This window comes from Triturus cristatus, chromosome 6 (assembly GCF_964204655.1).
Source record: "Triturus cristatus chromosome 6, aTriCri1.1, whole genome shotgun sequence".
Taxonomy (NCBI): Eukaryota; Metazoa; Chordata; class Amphibia; order Caudata; family Salamandridae; genus Triturus; species Triturus cristatus.
Window position 1 is genome coordinate 1,459,236,205 of NC_140589.1, and position 22,994 is coordinate 1,459,259,198.

Here is a 22,994-nt window from a genome sequence, read left to right on the forward strand (position 1 = left end):
TTTCTTAAAAAATTGTTTCTTTTATTCATTCCGTTTTCATTTTATGAGGAACATGGTATTCAGTTCCTATGAATCTACAGATAGACCAGCCAACGCGTTTCGTCCTAATACAGTACTTCTTCAGGGCACTAATTAATGACGAAAACCAAAATAGTATCTTCCTGAATGTTCACCAATGTTTTATACTGGGCGTTGGACTGCTACGTCGTCTCCTGGAAAGGGTATTGGATCGCAACTATCAGATTGCGAGAATTGGGACAGTTATCATAAATCGAAGCACTCCCATTATTGCTGTGTGTATGACTGCGGAACATATGTGACAAGAACCTACTGGACATCAATTGGACCAATATCAGTTCAGTGTTGTTGAGATAATATCTGATTGGATGGAATCTTGTTTCCCAGTATAAAACATTGGTGAACATTCAGGAAGATACTATTTTGGTTTTCGTCATTAATTAGTGCCCTGAAGAAGTCCTGTATTAGGACGAAACGCGTCGGCTGGTCTATCTGTAGATTCATAGGAACTGAATACCATGTTCCTCATAAAATGAAAATGGAATGAATAAAAGAAATAATTTTTGAAGAAATTCTATAATTGGAGATGAACTTTGTGACTGTTAAGTTTCTCGTGTGGTGCACCTTTTTTTGATGTTATATACTTGGATTCCTTAGGGAATAGGCATTGTGACAGTGGGTGCCATTTAGTGTGCACACAAATTCCCCTCAAACAAAGGGTTTGTACTGTGGGAGTGATAACAGGTTATGTGCTGGTCAATAGAAGGTTCCACTGCTTTTGTTGTTTTAAAGAAGAAAGAGTAGGTGTTGCTTATATCGGTTCCCACCTATGTCCTCTGTGCTATGAAGCAGAAACAGTCGGGGATCGTGTGGAAGGTCCCAGGACAGCACCTCTTTAAGGCATGTTGATACCCTACGCCAGAAAGTTTGTAATGCCATGCAACTCCATACCATATGGAGGAAAGTCCCCTCCTCCCTGTCGCAGTGTAAGCACTGATGGGATGCCACAACTCTCATCCTCCAGAGATGAAGACGTCTGTAATACACGGGGTGAACATACTTGAACTGAATAAGACGGTATCTGGTGGCACCCCGAGGACTAGCTATCGCCTCCGCCCAGTCATCGTTCGTTAGGTCGGGGATGTCATCCTGCCACGCCTTCCTCGTTTTATGTAGAGTTGTGTTGGAGTGTGTAGTCAGTGTCTGGTATATCTGTCTGATTTTGTGTGCCCCTAGATCGCCCATAAGGAGGCGGCCTTCTAGCGGATGGAATTCAGGGAGGTCGGTTAGATTTGCAAGCGAGGGAGTTAAAGCATGGCGTAATTGGAGGTACCTATAGAGCTGGGTTTTATGGAGCTGAAACTCCTCCTGCAGACGCTGAAAGTATTTGAGGACGGTGCTCCCCATGATGTCTCCCAATGTGGAAATGTCAATCAGGTCCCACTGGCGGAACCCCTTCAGTGCGGCCACCTGACGTAGATGGTTACCTTGCCATAGGTACGTTGCCTGCGTCAGCCGCATGTGCCAGCCCATTCGCCGGACGATATACTGCCATAGTCTGATTGTTGTTCGGCTGGCGTGTGGTAAGAAGTCGAGTTTCTGCGCACTGTACAGTAACCGTAGGAAGGGTGTCCTTTCCATGACTGTGTGTTCTAGTGTGAGCGCCGGGTCTGTAGCTTATTATACCACCAGTTATTAATGATTAAAAGGTGAGCCGCCACATAATAGGAGTAGACATCAGCAGCAGCGATATCTCCGCAATAGGTGGATTGCGCACAGGTCTGTAGTGCAACTCTAATCGCCCCACCCCTCCATAAAAATGTATTATGCACGAACCACGCTCGCGGTATATGATAAGGGAAATTTTGAAGGCGCTAGAGCACTCTGGGGAGGGAGACCATTTTAAAAATGGCAGACCGTCCATATAGTGGGGGAGGTAGGAAAGACCAAATAGTAGTCTCGTCACAAAGGTTGGCGAGGAGCAGATTTATGTTACGTGCCCAATAAATCTTTGGACAGGGAGACACAAACACTCCCAGATATTGGAAACCCTACGTGGTGTTTTTCAGCTGGGATGCCCACGTGCCTCTGCCCTGCTGGCCACATACTGGGAACAGTATTGATTTAGCAGGATTAGTATGAAGCCCAGTGGTCTGGCCAAAGACCCGGAGAATCTGCAGAATACGTGGGGTGGAGACCCACTGGTCGGTCATAAAAAACAAGACATCATCTGCATATAACGCAATACGGTCTGGCTGTGATCGTGGCCAGTCAAAGCCTCTGAGCACCGGATCACTACGAACCCATGCTGCCAGAGTCTCCACCGCCAAGGCAAAAAGGAGAGGGGAAAGGGGGCAACCCTGCCGTGTGCCTCGACCAATGGAGAGGAAGGGAGAACGGTGAGCAGCGATTCGCACTGATGCCATAGGCTCCTTATAGAGTAGGCGCACGTACGCTAGAAAGCGTGGACCGAAATTGATCGCCTCTAAGAATTTAAATAGGTACTCCCAGCTGAGGGAGTCAAAGGCCTTATCTATATCTGCCAAGAGTAAGGCCACAGGATGACCCAGCTCCGGGGCCAGAGCCAAGGCGTTGTGAATGTTGTGTCGAGTGGCCCGATGCGGCATAAAGCCGAATTGTTCCAAATAGACCAAATCTTGAATGCAGGATCACAGGCGATCCACAATTATTTTCCCCAGTAGCTTGGATTCGAAGTTGATTAGGGAGATAGGACGGTATGAGGACCGATCCTCTGGTGGGCAGCCGAGCTTTAAAAAGAGGACAATTTCAGCTTGACGGCAGTCCCGGGGCAATAGTCGCTTCTCAAGGACTTTGTGAATTGTTTCCAATAAATAAGGGCCCAGCGTGGTCATATGAGAGCAAAGGAACTCCATAGGGAACCTGTTAGGACCCGGAGCTCGACCTGGGCGCATCGGGTTCAGTGCGGCTGTTAATTCGTCTATTGTAATGGGGAGGTCTAATTGGTCTCTTATCTGATCCGATAGTTGCATACGGGGACTATCCCGTAGGAACTCTGCGATGGGATCTCCCGAGATCTCTTCCCTCCGGGTGTATAGCATGGAGAAATGATGTGCAAATTCCTCCACCACTTCTGCGGGGGATGTACGTAGGGCACCATCTCCTCCCCTAATAATTGGAACCATGGCTGGGGCCTGCCGAGCTTGACAGAGTCTATGTAACATTTTACTGGATTTGTCCCCCCAGTGGTATATTCGATACTGAGACGCCAACCAAATTTCTTTTGCCTCCTCTGTAAGGTGATGGTGTACCTGTTGCTGCGCAAGGGACAGGTTTCCCCGAAGGGTCGGGGTGGGCTCTAGAGTGTATTGCGTCTCCAAGGAAATGCACTGGGTCTCTAATTCGGTCTGCTAAGCGGAGCGCTTGCGTTTGAAGTTAGTCTTATAACTAATGTTCACCCCTCTGATGGTAGGTTTCAGTGCCTCCCATGGGGTTACTTTAGAGGGTGCAGTGTCTATATTTAAGGTAAGATAATTTTGAATCGCAGTGCGCAGACACTCCTGGTAGTCGGGATCACGCAGATGCCACAGGGACATCCGCCATCTAAAAGGGGGCCTTTGAATATTTAAGAGGAGTGTTACTGTGACTGGAGAGTGGTCCGACAACCCTTTCAGAATATGTGAGGCCTGGGCAAACCTGTGGATATAGCTCCGTGGTGTGAAAAAGTAATCTAGTCGAGACATGGAACCATGTACCGCTGACATGTATGTGTAGCCTGTCTCAGTGGGATGATATTCCCGCCATACACCAGCCCAACCCAGCTCCCGTGCAAGCAACAATAATTTAGAGGTACCAACCCCCGATCTCCGTCTCCTATCTAATGGCGTCATAGTGTCATTCCAGTCGCCACCCAGGAGGGACAGACCCTCCGGATGCTCTCCCCACAGACAGGTTATACCTTCTACAAACGTGGTCCCAAGAGGCGGGGGTGCATACACACTGCCCAGATTGAGTGGTTCACCATAAAGCGTTCCCGTCAGGAGGACATATCTGCCCCCAGGATCCACCCAGTTTTTAGTATGGATGAAGGGAACACGACCATGGATAAGAACGGGAGTTCCACGGGAGCCCCTAGTGAAACCCGCGTGATATACCTGTTGGTACCTGAACCTAGCCAGACAGGGAGCCTTATTGCCCAGGAGATGAGTCTCCTGCAGGAGAAGGATGTCAGCCCCATATCGTTTAGCTTGCCTAAAGCCCCCCGCTTGGCCTTGTTGAGCAGCCCCCTGACATTCCACCATCAGTTCACCAATATGGCAGACCGCGGCTTCAGTGGCCATATATCTAGTCTGGGTCTATAGAGTATTGGTCTGCCCAATGAGAAATGGGATGTGTGTCTGCGCATGTAAACAACAAATAACATAACTCTGTATTTCAGGAAACTCCCCCCTCTGTACTCCCCTCCCCCCTCCCGATACTGCCAAGAACAAGGAGCATCTGTCACAGTGAGAAGCACCCCAGGATCCCAACCTCGGATCCCAGGGCCCCCTCTCCAATGGATCCCAACTGCCCCATAAAACATTAACCGTGGGGAATTAGTGACCGTGCAGGTCATCCACCGTGCATACGTCCACCTCTACTTGATGCAGAATAATCGGGGTAAGTCCAACCCCGGGAAATACAATTATGTGTTCATGGGAACATCATAGGCCATGGGTCAGGCAAGATGCACGCTCAGGGGTAGATGAGCGTCGGTCCCAACTGGAGTGGTGCCGCCGTTTTGATTTTGTCCTGCGTGATCTATTCCGCTGCGAGCCCCTTGAAGAGTCAGACTCCAGTGGCGGTGGGGAGTGTGGTTTCAGGTGGGCCCTTTCATCAGACCAGGCAAAAACTGCTTCAGTCGAATCAAAAAAGACCGTTTTGGAATTGTAGACCACTCGGAGCCTGGCAGGAAACACCAGCATGTAAGAGATGTTGAGTTCTCGTAGCCTCTGTTTTGCTGCTGTGAAGGACTGTCTTTGTTGTTGCACCAGACGAGTATATTCCGGAAAAATCATGATGGGCCTGAAGTCGAAGACAAGTTTATCATTATTCAACCGGGCATACTGCAACACTGCGTCTCTGTCAGCATAATTTAGCAGCTTGGGGATGACCGGTCATGGATTCTCTCCAGGGGGTGGCTTTCTTGTAAGTGCCTGGTGGGCCCTCTCAACCACAAAGCACGCAGAGATCTTGCCTGCCGGCAGCAGATCTTTAAGCCATGAGGTAAGGAAGCGATTCATGGAGCTGCCTTCGCAGCCCTCTGGAAAACCAACAAAACAGAGGTTATTGCGCCTGGCGCGGCAATCTGTGAAATCAGTCAATTTATTGACCTGCTGTTGGAGGGTCTGCACATTATCTTCTACAGATGACACCCGTGTCTCGGCTTTGGTAATGCGGTCCACAGCCTTTCGCAGGTCTTGCCGCAGAAAGGAGACTTCAGTACCCACTGCACCGATTTTGGCCTCCAGCGTGTCCTTTGCATCTGTAATGGCCACTTGCAGAGCCGCATTATCCAGAATGGGGGCAGGCGGGAGCCCCCACTTGCAGACGTTACAAACTGCTCCAAAGTGCTCTGTTTCGGACCTGTGGTTCCAGGTTTGTCCTTCCCTATTATGGCGATGCTGATGAGAGACTCTGGTTATATTCGGGTGCAGGTCCAGGCCTGGCGAGGCACACAAGGTCGCAGGAACTCCAATCCGCCACCCAAGGGACTCTCCAGGGAGCGCACCGCGGCCGGTCCTCTCGTAATCCGTCCACCACTAGGCGACAAGCCGCACTGGATCTAATCCAGGCACCTCTGCAACCAGCAGCGAACAGCCAAGCAGGCCCCTCTAACGGAACCTAGCTCGCCAGACCACCAGCACAAGGTACACGCCCTAGATCCCTGCACCACGGGCAGCGTCCCCTCCAGTCGTGCAGAATTCAGAAGCCCTTTCCGTCCCCTAGGCCCATGGGGCACCGCACGGGAACACACCACTTCCTAGACTCCAGCTGTGGAGCGCGAACTAGCAGCGCAGAATTGGTGGTAAGGCTGAGCTTGGCCAGAGCCCGTTCACAAAGAGCTGTGAGGAGATCTAAGATGGCATCTCACACGTAATCCACGCCAAGGCCCCGAACCCACAGCCTCTGAAATCACGGTTTGGCAGAGAAGGTATAGTGATACAACATTGGCAGAGCAAGGTATGAGGTCCCAACGCGTCTCAGCAGCATTCAGCCAGAGGGCCCAATTCCACACCTCGGCCCCAGCCGCGCAGCCCCACCTCAGCGGTCTGGACGCTCGAGGGAGCCTGGATGAGGCCCAAGACCTGCACACAATGACCCAGGAGGTATCAAGTGGGTGTTGTGGAGCCTCCCGCTACTGGGTCAGGCCCCGCGCGCGAAGCCCAGGTCCACAATGGGCTCTCCAGCCACGAGGAGCGTGCAGTGTGGCGAAGTAGAATCCACGGGGCTACCCTGCCACCGGTCCAGACAGCAGACTCTCTGCACCCAGACCCCGGGAGCCTCACCCAGAGGGGCAACAGGAGCTGAAAGCACCAGAATGTAGACTCCTGAATAGGAAAGGTGGGAGCAGAAAATATCAGCAGTGAAATAGACTTTTTCCTAGGAACTTTTGGACCTACGCTTGCTTTGCTGTGATTGACTTGTCGAGACCTATTGGTTGATCCAGAATTTGATTGAGTGAGACAGTTGATGAATGGATGGATCAAGTTATTGGATTATTGCATTCTTAATGTCATTTTTACTGTCATCTAGAGAAAAACTAAGTGGCTCATATTAGGAAAAAAGAGTTGTCTTTCTTATATATTGAAAAGAAACTGACACAGGAGAAACATTTCAGCCCCCAACTTTCATTAGCAATTAAGGAGAGCATATTTCTGCAATTTTCTGATAAGACCTCTGAAAGGTTTGGGAAAGTAAAATGACTTTTACCGAAAAGTCCTATAGTATCATTCCAAACTTCTAAAAATGAGTTTTCCACTATTTGGCCTTATTGATTAGAATCAAGAAGATTCCACCCTTATTCACGGGCTGATTAAATGGTTTATTGAGAACTTATAAAAAGTGTCATATGCTTAAAGGTGTGGTGGCACTTTAAAAAATATATAATTTTTTATTGGCAGTTGTCAAATGAAAAAAGTTTACAGTCCTCAAAAGAATGTTATATTCCACTTTTATAGTGTGATAGACATGCCATTGTTTTCTAATTACGATAAACATCCCTCCCCTAAGGTGTAACAATTCCAATCAACCCTCTGACCCGCCCCAAATTATAATATTGTCACCCACATCCTCCCCCCACCCCAACTTTTTCCTTCTCACTTTTGGAAACTTAATGGGCAGTTGCTTTATAGGCAATTGCTGCTCTCCTCATCTAGTCTAATAATCAAGCTCAACCGTGGGCTGCAATTCCTGAGCTATTGGCCAGGTACACATCTACGTCTGTCACCCACGATCAAAGCAGAGAACCAATTAAATAGTATAGATGTGGTGGAATGTTTATGGGGGTGATCATTGTCCTTAATGGTCTGTGTAAACGTTTCCAAGGAATCCCAATCCTGAGCAGTGAATGCTTACATAAGCCTGCTCTTTCTTTCCTTTGTAAGTGGACGCTATAGAAGTTCAACCAGGGGGGTTGTCTGGCTCCAAGACCGTACCGTTAGATGGGTAGGGTGTTTCCATCGTATATGGCATTGTGCCAACTGTAGGGCCAAGTCTAAGAATCTAGTTGGAACTTTGTCTGAATGTGAGTGAGAGAAAAGACCCAAAATCTGTTCTTCTTTTTGAACTGTTCAAACCACACCCTGTAAATTGGTGAAGTAGGTCAATGACCCCGGTCCAGAGCTTAATTTGAGTCGGTTGTTTCCAGTGCTCATCACCGGCAATTAATTGCCAGCACCGGCTCTAGTGACAGTCCACCACATGATGGTGCTGTCTGTCTAATTATGAGATCAGCACAGCAACAGGATTAATAAGTCAATATATATTAAAAATGAATAATCGAGGTACAGAGGCGGACAACGGCGGACACAATGACCGCACTACCCTGCTATGTTCCATTTGTGTGAAGATATTCGATGATCATTCAAATTGGGTGTGCATGCGTAACTCCAGCACCTGCCTTTGTTTAGTGCTGACTGCAAAGCAGAGAGTGAATGGACCCAGGGAGAGGAGTGATGCACCACCTGTTAGTCTCGTAAGAAGTTGTGCTCTCTACCCAGATGCTCTAGATAATCAGACCATAATGAGAGTCCACACCTGTGGGGGCGACGCTGTCACCTCACCTAGGCATTATATAGAGGAAATAACGTTAGGAGCAAAACACCACCATTTGGAACCATGCATTATAGGCATGGAAGACTGCAGTGGCAATGTGTGTTTTTTCTATATAAAAACCATTTTGTACATACATGTTTTAAACAAATGTAATATTTTCAACATATATACACTATGCTCACATAACCTATATTTCCCCTTTTCCCTTACCACACTCCTGCTTTTCCTCCCCCAACCACCATCTGTTTTGTGCCCCACAGACACTAACAAACCCATCACTTCTTCCGCACTGTTCCCCTTTTCCATACTCACCTCTGTGTCACCTAAGGTCTGTGTCATGTACATATATATGTATGTCTGTGTCCATACACTTATGTATTCTATATTGCAATTTGCAGCCCTGAAGAAGTTCATTGTTATGAACGAAACGCGTTGGCTGACAATTTCCCTCACTTTGGATTAATTTGCAATAAAAGACTGTCTATGACAACTACAACAAAGACTATAAGACTTATTGAACACAACTTCTTATGAGACTAACGGGTGGTGCATCACTCCTCTCTCTAGGTCCATTAAAAATGAATAATACCTGCTGCTCCTGCCATTATTATAGCTTTCAGTAGCTTGGAAAAGTCTGAACTGTCACACTTTCAGGAGTACAATGGTCAGTAGTTGTGTTGGTACTGACATTGGCAGTGCTGACAGGGGCAATGGGTGGTTCAGGCTGCAGCGGCCTCCAGAGAAGGGCCCTGGCACTTAATATTTTACAAATTAAACACAGCCCCGGTCCAATAACCTGTCAACGACCTGCGTGACCATAAAATATGAGATGGGTCCATCTCGGGGATTGGCATCGAGGGCACAGTGAGGAAGCCCCCTGGTAAATCTTGGAAAGGGACGAGGGGTAAAGTATGCTCTGTTTAATATGTTGAATTGAATATACTTAAAGCACGAGTTGCAAGATAACTTATGTGGGTATGACAAAATGCACTGCCATTCTGAATTGGGTAATGGGTGGCCTATATCGCCTTTCCATTTCCCTTAAATGGTACCTCTGGTCTGATCCCAGTGCCGGAGATGTGCTCGGTTAAGCTATTGGCCTAGATATGGCCTGTCTCCTAGGGTGTAAAGCGCTTGAATTACTGCATTGACGGTGGGTTCCAAGTTCTAGACCTAGAATGTAGTGCTCAGCGATCATTTAATTTGGGCATCAATGACGAAGTGGCCAGAGGGAATATTAAAGTCTGTTCTGGGTGTATCGAATGTTAGTAGTTCACTGACCGCAAATGAATCAGAATTAGTAACAGTACCCTTTTCAGCCCAGACTTCCAGATGAGTGTGGGGGATGACAGCTTTGAGTGCTACCAATCTCATGAGGGGGGTGGCAAGTGCATAAAGTGATCCATGTTTGTGAAGTGCTTGTGAGCGTCTGAGCCAATGCAATGCAGTGGAAAGCAACGGAGGGGCATCAGGAAGGTGAGCCTTCTATGAAAGAATTATGGAGGTCATCAGACCTTGGTTTCGTTCCCCAGTGATTATTCAATGCATGGTGCCTATGTACCTGGCTATTTGTTTTAGGAAATTGAAGCCTGCCCCAGTGAGCATACGACTTGCAAGCTTGTATTTAATAAATGCACCTCCAGATGTGTTCGAAAATATGCCTTGATGTTTGTGGTAGCTAATCAATTGAGTCCAAACATTCCCTTTGACAAAAAAACATGCACAAAGGAAAAACTACAGATTCGAAAATATGCTTCTAGTGTAGGAATTTCACGTTCAATTTCCAAACTGGTGATGTATATGATTTTATATTTCTGAAGTGTTTTTGTTGTAAACCACCTGAACTGTGTACCGAATTGTTGCTACGGTACATCATTGTCACTAGCTTGAATTTTTTATGAACTTTAAATATATAGATGATTTCATTTTCAGGGATTGTCTCCTACTAGCGCATGTCAGGCTGTCCTTCAGGATATATACCGAAGAGTTGGAAACAACAAGATGTTTGAAATAGGAATAATCGCTATGAATTTGAAGGTACGTTTTAAGTCTGAGGTTGCAACATGACTTTGCATATCATTTATTTGCGTGGCTTGATGCTTGCACTATTGTTGTTAGGTATAGTAACTTGCTAACCTTCTCTTTCTGACTTGGCTCTTCATGATCATTGCACTAAGGTAAAACCTAGATAAATCAGAGTTACAGTAGCAAACAACAACAAGCCTGAAAAAGGCATCCGGTCATATCTCTGCTCTTTTCCTTATAAGTATATTTGTTATTACTTGGAGTAAAGAGTAGTGTAGTCAGTGGTTAATTTGTGAAAAAATAAGTGCCGGGGCTCTGGTCAGGCGGCAGCTTGCACCAGCCCATTTCTCCTGTCAGCACCGCCTAAAACAGAACCAACTACCAACCATGAAAGTGGGCAGAGGATGTGGCTTAATCGCCAGAGCTGCAGACTTTGGCGCTGGGGGAACCAGGTTTGAGTCTCGTCATCAGCTCAATATCCTGTGTTTCTGGGCAAATCGCTTAATTTTCCCCAAATGAATGTGTTCTTAACTGTTGCTCATGAAAAGTGCAGGTGTTGATGATTAAGTTCCGGTGCTGATTACCGGAAACCACTGGCTCAAATTAAGCACTGAGTGTAGTGCTGTTTTTCACGGCTATGTTTTTAAGTATGGATGCAAGGTGTGCTGTAATGTATTCTGAGAGTGATTGCAGCAAGTGCTCTGTTTTGCAGATCCACGAGTGAGCCACCACTGGGGAGCCCAGGAAGAAGCAATTATGCCATAGGCAGAGTCCAGAATGAATGACTGCGAATGTGCAGATGAGTGCCTATGATGATCGTGTAGGAGATGTATGAATGTTTCCAGAGTGTTAACTGTGAGCTTGTCTCAGAGGAGACAGCAGCGAGTTGCTTGCAGGGCTCTGTCCTTGCCACGCCTGGCATTGGTGGCAGAGAAGATCTCCCTTCACATTGACTGGGACATTTATGGTGTTTCTTCTAGGAGGATAGACCCAGACCTTCTGGAACCCAAGGGTTGGATCATATGCTTGGTTCAAGATACTTGCAGTAGATTTCCTTGGGCCAGACCTCCCCTCTGCTCACATGCATGTGTTGTTATCTCACCATCTATTTTGCGTTTGCCCCAAATAGGTGTAGGACATTTGTGGGGTTTTACTGCCAGGTATACAGGAGGTGCCTCTCTTCACAGTTAAAAGAAGTCAGTAACTTTGCTTTACACGTGCATGTGTGTGTCTCACACAAGCACTTGTGTGTGAGAGGTCTGCAGAGAGATTGTGTTTAAATTATTCCCTGAATGTTTAGTTACCTGACTTGGAGAAAAGCTGTAGAATATAGATAGTTATGCTTGTGCCCTTCCATTGCTGGAGTAAATGTACAAAGCACTTCAGAGTAAAGATACTGGCCTGCAATGGATGTGTTAGCTTTGTGCATGTGTGAAACTAATTTGACGTGTTTCTTGGACCTTGCTGACCAGGACCGGGACACTAAAAACATTTTTGCATGGTAATGGTTTGTGTGAATGAAATACATGTTGAATACCAGACAACGATATGGTCCCACCCCCATACAGGTTAGCCCAAAACTCCAGATATTCTGCCTAAAATGGTGGACGGATCCTTACCATAGAGAAGCCAGGTCTACATTTACATTTAGATCCATACATGTCAAAGCCACTGCGCAAATTAACTCCTCAAATGGAAAATGATCCAGTAACAGTATGCTAGCAGTGCATAAAAAGTATTTTTCTTTAAGTAAGCTGCAGAAAAATAATGGTACCCTCATACTGTAAAGCTGACTACACAAAGTGGAAATGCACTGTGAAGAATTAAACGCTGCAATATTCTAAAAAATGAAACACTGATCTACCTACGGCCACTTAAAGTTAGACTTATAACAGCTTCAGCAAAAGAATACAGGTCCAGAGAATATGAAATGGCGTACCTGAGTGAGGAAAACAACACACACACAGGACAGGCAGATTGTACTGCAGACAGCGCTAACAGTTTCCAATGATGGCTTCTGCCTCCATGCAGACTTGTATCATCATTTTGCCTAAGTATGTTGCTGCCTTAATAAAAAAAAAGCTGACTTTGTTTTGTAACTTGGTTGACTGCCTCTCTCATGACCATGTGCCATTTTCCATGTGTGTGTTGACTAAGCCTGCCTTAGGAAGAGATCTGTCAAGGGGCCCTATACACCTCTAGTGGACCTTTAGCTGCAACACTATGTACAGAGGTTGAACCCAGCCAGGAGGGATAGGGAAATGAAGATATCAGCAAAACTGGCGGCTGAAACAAGGGCAGGTAGCTGAAACAAAGCGCTCAATATCAATTTGAGCCAACACCAGAATCATAATTTATACTATTAGAAGGGAACACCAGAAGGATGTACCTATGAGTTGCTGGAGCTGTCTAAATTTGTTAAATAAATTATGGTTCTCTGTGTCTTCAACAAAGCCACCTAACTAGCTTAATACATTGGCTTTGATAGTTGAAGAATGGCAATTCAAAGTAAAACTATTAGAGATTTAAAAAGAATGAAAAATCGAATAAACCTTTACTACAGCCAAGAACTCTCCTTGACTTGTCTCTTCAAATCTTAGAAACAATGAGGCATAACTGAGAAGAAGCCACTGCTCCTGGGCCCTGCATAGCTTCACATAATAAACAGGTTTGCTAGACACCGTTTCCTACTTACCTTTATTGTTTAAGTGTTCTTCCTCGGGCTGGTCTTCCCTTGAAGGATTCTTCCCCAGAAACTTTCTTCAAAGTGCACATATTCTGTAGTGGCGGCATGCAGGACTATCAAAAGAGCTCTTGATCTTCTTGAAAGGGACCTCTGGTGGCAGCGAGTACATGCTCTCTCTACAGGTCTCAGTCACGTTAACAAAGCCTCCAGACATTGCATCCAGTACATGTCCAAGGGTCACTAAGCAAAAACTATCTAAGAAGACAGTTGTGCTGTGGACCTTAAGGGAGGGTGTTGCAGGAATGTAAATGTCCAGTATTTGTAAAGCCTGAACAAGGCGCTGGGGGCCATCGGGAAGATTAAGCGAGCTATTGCCCAGTCACATGGTGCTGGGCTGAGCTACCGTCGGCCCTGGGGATCGAACCGTGAGCCCCTGGGTTCTGGAGTCAGCCGCCCTTGCCGCTGCGCCACACCTCTTCCACTATCAAAACAGGAGAAACAGAGAGCAATAAGACTAAGTGGAGCTTTGCATTGCAGCTTCATCTCATGATCATGCTTGTATTAAACGTAGGTTCCTAACTAGGGGTGTGCGAAATTGCATACATTAGTCACATAATTAAACACATTTCCATCAAAACATCATGAAATTTCAGTTTCAGAGCAAAATGGGGTTTGATGCTATTTAGCATGCCCACCTCTTGGGTAAGAAGGTCTTGTGAAATACCAGCAGGCAACTGGTTTGGGCTAAAAATCTCTCTCTGCAAGACATTTTATGTGCAAACCAGGATCCAGCTGATATCTTGAAAGGTATTTCTTGGCAGGTGCACACTTAAAAAAAGCTTTGGCATAATACAAATGTTTGAGAATTATGTTTAACATGAAATCACCAAATTTCGTGTTGAGGGAAATTTCCTGGCACCACAAATTTAAATTATCTAAACTAAACTGGCCACCCATGATAGAGTTGACTGATCAATTTAACAGCTGCATTTGTCTGTATTAAACCCAACCTCCAGGTGTTTTTCTTTTTATAACCTTTGCATGCATTCTGAAATCTCACCTTTATTTGTGCTTAAAGCTCAGTGCATAGCAGGTTTCACCTTTACTCATATTGGTTTCCTTATCAACTATGATTATTTAATTTCAGGAAAGATCCATTATTAGGCCACCAACTTAAGATGCACAATTATGGAGCATCAGTACCTTATTACAACTAAACAGCAGCAAATTGATATTTACACGTGCCAGCATGTTTTAGTGTGTCTATTCTATGCTATGAGTTGATTACATTAATTATGTGAGTGTAAAACATTTGAGCCAAAAAAAGGAAAAAATATGAAATCAAAACAGATGTGCAGGTGGGTAAGCAGATCAAGAGGCCTTCAACTCCAGATATTCATTCAGTCAGCCATAGAATGAATACACAAAAAGGCAGTTGGGAAAAAACTGGTTTTGTAAGATTTTTGTTTTCGCATTCCACCGCATACATGTATCTGGTGTATAATATAGCATGCAAATAGTCTTAAATTACTGCAGTTTTAACTTCACAGAGTGCACAGCGCCCTCAACTGTTTCTAAAGCCCTGTATAGTTTTGATGGTAATACCTTCTCGGAAAGTACCCTGCTCCATTTAGATGCCAAGCGCAGACTGTCATCCTTCCTGTGCTCAAACAATCCTTGATACACAGTACTTATCGATGATTTACGCTTAGTCTTAAGAAATCAGACAAAATTATTTGATGTCTCTAATTCAGTTATTGCCTTGCCATCAGCACAAAAATAATCCCTCAAGTGTAAATATTTAAAGAAATAATGACAAGGAAGATCAAACTCATTTTGCAAATCAGTAAAAGTATGTAAGCCATTCAGATCGAATAACAGCCCCACCGTAGATACATGTGCACCATGCTTCACAGGCCAAGACATGAAACACTGCATGAAATGCAGGATTATGCCAAAGTGGTGTGTCCCCCTGTATTAGATGGATGGAGTACTTGGCACAAATCGCTCGCCAAATGGTTACAGTATCTTTGACAAACTTGAACCTTACCCTTTTGTAATAATAAGGGTCCGTTATTCTATAGAAAAAAAGTCTGCTCTCAGCACCCAATGCCAGATAATAGCGAAATACAGAAAAATCTGGTTCTGCTGGAGCAAGCAGAGTGTGCAAGCGAGCAGCAATAACTGCCCAAAAATATAACTTGAAATCTAGAAACTGCAAATCCCCTGTCGGTATGAAAGTTTCAGTAAATCTATTGAATGCCTGTCCCACCTATACCCCCAAATAAAACTGCTTAAAGCCCCCTCTAACTTCCCTAAAAACATATTCGGCACCGCCTGGAAAAGATATAAGAATTTCGGGAGGCTATTCATTTTATTACATTACAACGACCTATAATGCTTATTGAAAATTTATTCCGAAACCTCATCTTTTGAATTACAGACCTTAAAAGTGCTTGTACATTAATTTAAAGATCTTATCTATCTTAGCACTAAGATGAAATCCCAAATAAGTAGCTGTATTTACCACCCCCGTTATTGGTATAGTTGACTCATAATTCAGAAATAGCTGAGTTTTGACAATGTTCAATTTCTAGCCAGAGACTAACCCAAAATGTACAGCCTCCTCCACAATGCGCTAGATAGCCTTTCCTGGCTCATCAGAATATATTGCACATCGTCCGCATATGCGCTGATCTTTAGTTCGTATTCGGCAGATACCATTGGACTGATCCCAGCATTCCGCAGTAATGCAGACAAATAAGGTTCTAAATACAGTGCAAATAACAGAGGAGAGAGCAGGCAGCCCTGCCGTTTACCTCGTTCTATCTTAAAAGGTAATGAGGATTTTCTCCCATGTATCATTTTAGCAGACAGGGATTTGTACAAGACCTGCACCCATTTACAATATTGTTTACCGAGCCCGAAGACCTCCATTGTTCTCCACAAATATTTCCAGGTAACCCAGTCAAAAGCCTTCTCGGCATCCAATAAAATCATAGCCAATTTTGTCCCCCTTCTAGCTGCCACATTAAATGCAGCTATTGCAGTGTTTGTGACTTGTAGTGTTCGTGCCTGGAATAAAGCTGTGTTGTTGCTTGGATACTAAATCTGGTAAAATCGGAGCAAGCCGCACAGCCAAGACTTTGGCAAAAATGTTCGATTTGGCATTGATAAGGGAGATGGATCTATATGAACCCATCTCCTCTGGTGGTTAGCCCTTTTTTACAAAAATTGCTATTTTGGTCCTATTCCAAGTATCTGGAACTTAACCTACTTCATCTATATGCTGCTTTACTCTTAAAAATGGTGGGATTATAATATCCTTGAACACTTTATAGAATTCTAAATGGATTGATTAGTCACCTGCTGCCTTGCCCGAAGGCAGGGCAGTGATAGCAACCTTAGCTCCCCAGCAGTTATATCTGTATTTAACAATACTGACAGTGATTCATCTGCCGCTGGCAACCTACTGCCTACTACACACGTTATTGCTTCTACCCTGTAAGATGTTGTAGGTTGGCTATATCATACTTGATAAAATATAGAAAACTGCTCAACAATAGCTTGAGGAAGGGTATAAACTATACCATCATTAACTTTAATACTCTGAAACAGGCTCCTGTCGTTCATGTCAGAAATCTGATGAGCCAATACTTGGCCAACCTGATCCCCTTACTAGTACCGATAGGGCTGGTGTTGTAGAATACAATACTCTACAGGCATCCCTAAGCCAGTGTAGCTGGGAAAGTTCGACAATGGAGCCCCTCATCTTTACCGTTCGTGGGGAAGCAGAGTAATTTAGTTGTGTCTATTGCATAATTCATCACGCCAATTAAAATCTCCCATTACTAACATTTCTCCTGACCAATCCAACAGTTCCAAGCAAAGTCCATTCAACATCTTGGGGTCATCAACATTCGGCTCATAAACTGCACATACCACAAATTTCTCTCCTTTCACCAAGAGTTGGACAATCACCCATCTGCCCCTAATATCGGATACAGCCCTTAGTTCTTTGTACTCTTAGCCACTAGCATGGCTACCCCGCAAATAGATGCAGTCTGTGACGTAGTCTACAGTAAGTTGTAACCCAGTTGTTTATATAAGTGTCTGTCTTTATAGGCCAAGTGTGTCTCAGTTAGTGCAACTATATATGGGTTGTGCGTCTTAATCTTCCCCTGTACCAGTTTATTAAGAGAGTTGAGGTGGGACACATTCCAGCACATTAATTTGAGCCTAATCATAATTGCACTGATCCTATTTTCTCTCCGTCCCACCGTACCGTAAAACCTATACACTCCCTTGCTTTATAAAAGTTTCTCTTCTCAAGCTGACTAGTTTTCCCCCCCTCGACCCCACCCATGTGCCATATGCAAGTGTTCTCATGTGTGGTTTTTAAAGCTGGATTCCTCTCCCACTCCAGACCAACCCCTCCCTGACACAGGACCCCCCCCCCCTCCCTTAACTGGCTAGGGAACCCTCCCCCACCTTGAGTTGTGGATTGTTGCCACAGCCCCCAGAGAGAACTACTCCCTACCCCCAAGTGCTTGCCTCACACCAATTTAACCTTATTAAAGAAAACAAAAGTGTGAGAAAGAGAAGAGGGAGGAGAGATTAAAAGAAAAAGCCCAGCTCTGTCCCAGACAGCTACCAATCCCTGATAGGAATGTTCCAACATCAAAATCTTAATCAGGGTCTTAATCATCGAGGTTTTGATCGAGCTTTTGATCACTTGGCTGTCCCTTCGATATTATGAAGAGCCATCTTCCGTGGAGAACATCAAAGTCCGCTCATTATAAATTACTTTGAGCTTTGTCGGCTCCTGCAGGAAGACTAGTGCCACCACTGCTTTCAAGGGGTCAGTCAGTTGGCGCAGCTTCCATCCTGTCCATTGTAGGTTTTCTGAGATCCATGCGCACAAAGATTGACATATCCTCTACTACAACCAGTAGAGCTGGATGAGCTTTCATAAATATTGCCTATCTCAGTAGGAAGTTGCCTATATAGATTAATATTGGACACAGGTGTGTAGGGCGAGAGTTAGAAAGGAGCCTGTCCCTGTCCCGATTTATAGGTAGCCGATATGCCAGTTGCACCTGTGAGTCCATGTCTCAATCCATAAGATCAGGAAAGGCCTTTCCAAGCAACAGCACAATAAACTGTCACAGGTCATCCCCTTCCTTCTCTTCCGGAATGCCAAACACTCGCAGGTTGTTTCTCCTTTGGCAATTTTCAAGATCTTTGATTTTTAGCTGTACCATGGCCAATTGATGATCATGATGCTCAATGAATTTGACAGCTGCTGATCCGACTTCCTCCACGTCTGGCTCTCAATAAATATCGCCTGCGCCTGATAAACACCCGAAAGGAAGCCCTACCCACCTGCCTCGAAGCTGTCTCCAACCATAGCAAGGAGCTCTTCAGCATCATCAAAGAGTTCACAACCCCTCAGCAACCAAGAACACCATAACCTCCTCACAAATGCTCTGAAACACAGCCGCAGACTTCTTCTACGAACACTTCGACCCACAACTAACCAGCGATAACTCTCCTGAGCACCCAGAGACCCTTGCCCCCACCACATGTTCAACATGGGGAGCAACTCCAACAGTAAGTAACTTACCACCATCCCCAACTCATCCACCACCACTGCCTCCTTCCCAGAAGGATGGAAACACGCAGAAGTGAAACCTCTCCTAAAAAACCTACAGCTGACCTAGAAGAACTCAAGAACTACCGGCCCATCTCCCTGCTCCTATTCCCGGCTAAAGTTCTGGAGAAAGCAATAAACAGACAACTTTACAACCACCTAGCGTTCAACAACCTCCTGGATCCTCTCTGCAACCTTCAACATTGTGTCACACTACACCCTCCTACACAGACTCCATCAGTTGGGGATCCAAGTAAATGCCCGTAAATGGATTGCTTCCTTCCTCAGCGAAAGAACCCAGAGCGTCCGCCTCCCATGTTACCCCTCAGGCCCAAAGGACATCATCTGCAGTGTTCCCCAGGGGTCCTCACTAAGTCCAACCCTGTTCAATACATAGATGGCCACCCTGGCCACGCTGGTTAAATCTTATGGTATGAACATCACATCATATGCTGATGACACTCAACTCATCCTCTCCCTTTCCTCAAACCCCACTAACACCAAAACATATTTCCACAGGTGCATGACCAGCATAGCCAGCTGGATGCAATCCCCTCACCCATTCCCACAGACCAAGCCAAAAACATCGGCATCATACTCAACAACATGCCCACCATGAAGAAGCAGATAAACGCTGTCTACTCAGCCTGTTTCCTCACCCTCCACATGCTCCGGAAAAAATTCAGATGGTTTCCCATCAACACCAGACACACCGCCACCCAAGCCCTCATTACCAGCTGCCTGGACTACAGAAACTCCCTCTACGTGGGCATCACCTCACAACCACTGATCAGACTGTAGACCATCCAAGATGCTGCAGCCAGGCTAATCCTTCACCTCCAAATAAGAGCCCACATCATCCCCCACCACAGAGTGCTCCACTGGCTCCCCGTCCAAAAAAGGAGCCATTTCAAATTGCTGACCCCCACCTACAAGGCCCTGCTCCACAAAGGATCAGCCTACCTCAACCACAGACTGAACTTCCACCAACCCGGCAGACAACTATGCTCCGCCTCCCTCTCGACCACACGCCCCGCTTCCACAAAAGCAGAAGCGGCGGTTGCACCTTTTCCTACCTCGCCGCCAAGACCTGGAATGGCCTCCCACTTCACCTCCGGATTGCATCCACTCTACAGAAGTTCAGAGATGGCCTAAAAACCTGGATGTTCGACTGACAACTCCCAGCAGCAGCCCCCCAGTGCCTGGATACCCTCACAGGTGATATGCAGCGCTCTACAAATCGTTGATTGACGTCTGTGACCTGCTATTGTAGTTCACCCAGCTCAATAGACCGAGCCATTACCTTACTAGTGACATCAGCTATTGACAGCTGAATTACTACATTGCCTGCCTTTATTTGTTCATGGTGCTGCTGTGCCTCTGTACGCTGGGCCTTCAAGAACTGCAAGATTGCCCTGAGAAATGTCTCCTGCGTTTTATCAGTTTCATTACCAGCTGGAATGCCTTCTAGTGCTCTTGAAGCAGAAGAGCCGGAAGTATGGCTGCCAACAGAACCGAGACGTATGACCTGGAAAGGACTAATGTCTTATCCGTGCCTGTCTGCTAGTGCTGGCTCTGCACCTTGGAACCTTCCTCCTTCAGCTGACAGCTGGGCCTCTATACTACCTGAGGATAGGCGTGACACAATTGCTTTTACGTCCACTTTCAACATCACCCAGTCTCGTAGCGGGCTGCCTTTAAAACCACTACTAACAGCAGAGTTATTCACTTGAGCAGCTTTGTTTTTACCGGCCTGCTCACCCTTTGATAGTTCATTCTGTTTTTTTAAGGGTGCCCCTGCTGGTTGAAGACCGTCGCCTGGTTGGTAGTACCCTGTCCACCTCAACTCCCTGGCTTGAATCTACCACATAGTCTCCCTCCTCCTCCACCAGAGAGCATTCTGCGCTTGTTAGTATGGATGATGCTACTGCCATAGAAAGGGGGATATCATTCATTGCCTTATTTTTAAATTACTGCAGCGTGGCAGCGGAGCTGATAGTTGAAACTCCGGAGCAGGAAGACACCGCCTACAGTCTGCGGTGAGCAGAGCATACAAGCTGCGTTATGTCGACAACCCAAAACACAAAATTGCCACATAAACCGTTATCAGCAGCTCCCTTTTTTTTTTCCCTTTTCCCTCTTTGGAGCCAGGTGCCAGAGGACTGCTGCTTTCACACCGCCATACCGCTCACGCTCGGGAAGGTGGGTGGAAGGAGTCAGTCCCTCATTGCGGGATCGACCCGCCATCTTCCACCACCCCAAAACATAATTTTTCAGTGTTCGAATCTCTATTCCTTTATTTGTACTGACCATGAATATATCTGTACTGTGTGGATGCGGGGTTCAGTATGTGGTGGTCTATACCAGCAATGTTTGCTCTTGCGGGCAAGGGAGAGTAAAGAAGGTGAATGGAATTCAGTAGACCGCCAGTGCCGGTACCGTCACCCTTGTCATCAGTGGGTCACTGTAGACCGAAGGGAGGCACCACCAGCCTGGCAGTTGTGGTCGTGGGGATGAAGATGCACTGGGAAAGGAGGAGTTCTGCTGATGTTGGGCCATCTCGGAGAGGTAGCAGTTGAGCTGGCGGGGCAGAAGGAGGCCAACAGGGCCACTTGAAGGAGGGTACAGGCTCTCAGTAATGGGGCTGTGAACAGTTTGGGCCGTTGAGCTGAGAGTAAACCCTTTGGGTGGTGGAGGCCATCCAGCTGCGGTGCTTTCTTCTAGCAGGGCAGAGTCGCGTCAACACAAGTGTTGGCCCTCTTCCGCTGTGATCTTGGGGTTCTTTTGCAGGTCCAGTTGTTGACCGGCTACAGGTGGTGGGGTTCTTGCAGAGTTTGGTCTTCGGCGGTTCGGTTCATGACCCGGCATCGGTCTTCTTCCATCTTCTTATTTGGTCTGCCGAATCTGAGGAACAAGGTTCGGGGGAGCCCTTAAATACCAAATTTAAGAGCGTTACTGAGGTCGGGCAGTATCAAATGGCTAATGTTCCCTAGGGTGGCTATATCCCTGTTCCTATTGGGCCTAACTCTCCATTTCAAGATAGAGAATTTCTAAGAGGCTCCTGGGGACCCTAGGGGCTTACTAATTTTCCTCCCTGTCCTGCTACCAAGTGGGGCTTCGACAGGTGAGTGGGCATCGCCACTAGTTGGAGTTGCTCAAATCAGCACATCACAAGGTGAGAGCCTTTGAAGCTCACCACCAAGTGTTGATGTTCCTGCCAGGGGAGGTGTGAAGCACCTCCACTCAGAGTAGGCTTTGTTTCTGACCTTCAAGAGAACAGAGGCTCTCACCACAGGAGGTCAGAAACCTGTCTGGTGGTGGCGGCTAGCTGGCGGGGACCGGTGAGCCAATACACTAGAAATTGGTCCTTTTTCAGGGGGCATCTCTAAGATGCCCTCTAAGTGCACGTTATAATAAATCCAACACCGGTATCAGTGTGGGTTTCTTGTGCTGAGAAGTTTGGTACCAAACTTCCCAGTTTTCAGGGTTGTCCCTTGCCTACTCTGCTAAGAGTTCCTGGAGCTTAATCTTGGAAGGATGGGACCCCATTGTAGTCTTTTTAAGTTTACATAGAGACCTTAACTCTCCCATCTCTAGATGGAGGTAGGGGGTGAGGTCGAGCTCCTCCACCTTATACTCTATGTCAGTCATTATTTCACTAATAGTTGGGCTCCTTTTTAAAGAGGTCTAAAAAACTCTTAAATACTTTTTAACACTAACTACAGTGAGTTGTTAACTTTAAGAATGCTTAAGAGACTTAACCAAGCCCTAACAAGACTTTAAAAAAATTAGAAAATGAGGGGCTTGGCCAAGATGGAGGCCGCAGTGGACGCACTCTAGAGAGCTCTGAGGCCGGCCAGCTGATTCTTCTGCAAAATCCTGCTCATCCCGCTGCATTTTCCCTACAAAGGCACCCTCATAACAATGGTGAAATTGGAGACTGGCTGAGGGCACGATTTGGGTGAAGATGACGTCCTGTGTTGCTGCTGCGGATCCAGAGCCTAGCTAAGGCCTGCCGCGGATTGGGAGAGTCCATACGCGCCTGCACCAAGTGCTCGCTGTTGACTGCTGAGGCCAGATCGTCTACGGGGGGTGTGGCTCCGGAGCGGTGCCACACTGCTAGAGCAGCCAGGTGACTACAGAGGGGGCGAACGCGTGGAGGGCAGAGCTGCGATCCTGCGTTGCAGAAGATTACCCTGATGGGGGGCGACCGGGAGTCGGTGGGACTAGAGGTCAGAGCCAGCTGCTAGAGGAATGGTGCCACCCGGGAGGAACAGGCATACAGAGGTGCTCTTGAACCCGTGAAGGAGAGCGCAG

General features: G+C 46.4%; 1 protein-coding gene across 1 annotated transcript in view; it reads left to right on the plus strand.

Moving 5' to 3' along the window:
- The window catches only part of LOC146821533 (uncharacterized), a 341,213-nt gene that overhangs the window by 299,534 nt on the left and 18,685 nt on the right, over positions 1–22,994 (plus strand). The window contains exon 9 of the mRNA XM_085612520.1: positions 10,246–10,350. Coding sequence (XP_085468646.1) covers positions 10,246–10,350 — 105 coding nt within the window. The remainder of the gene's footprint in view (positions 1–10,245; positions 10,351–22,994) is intronic.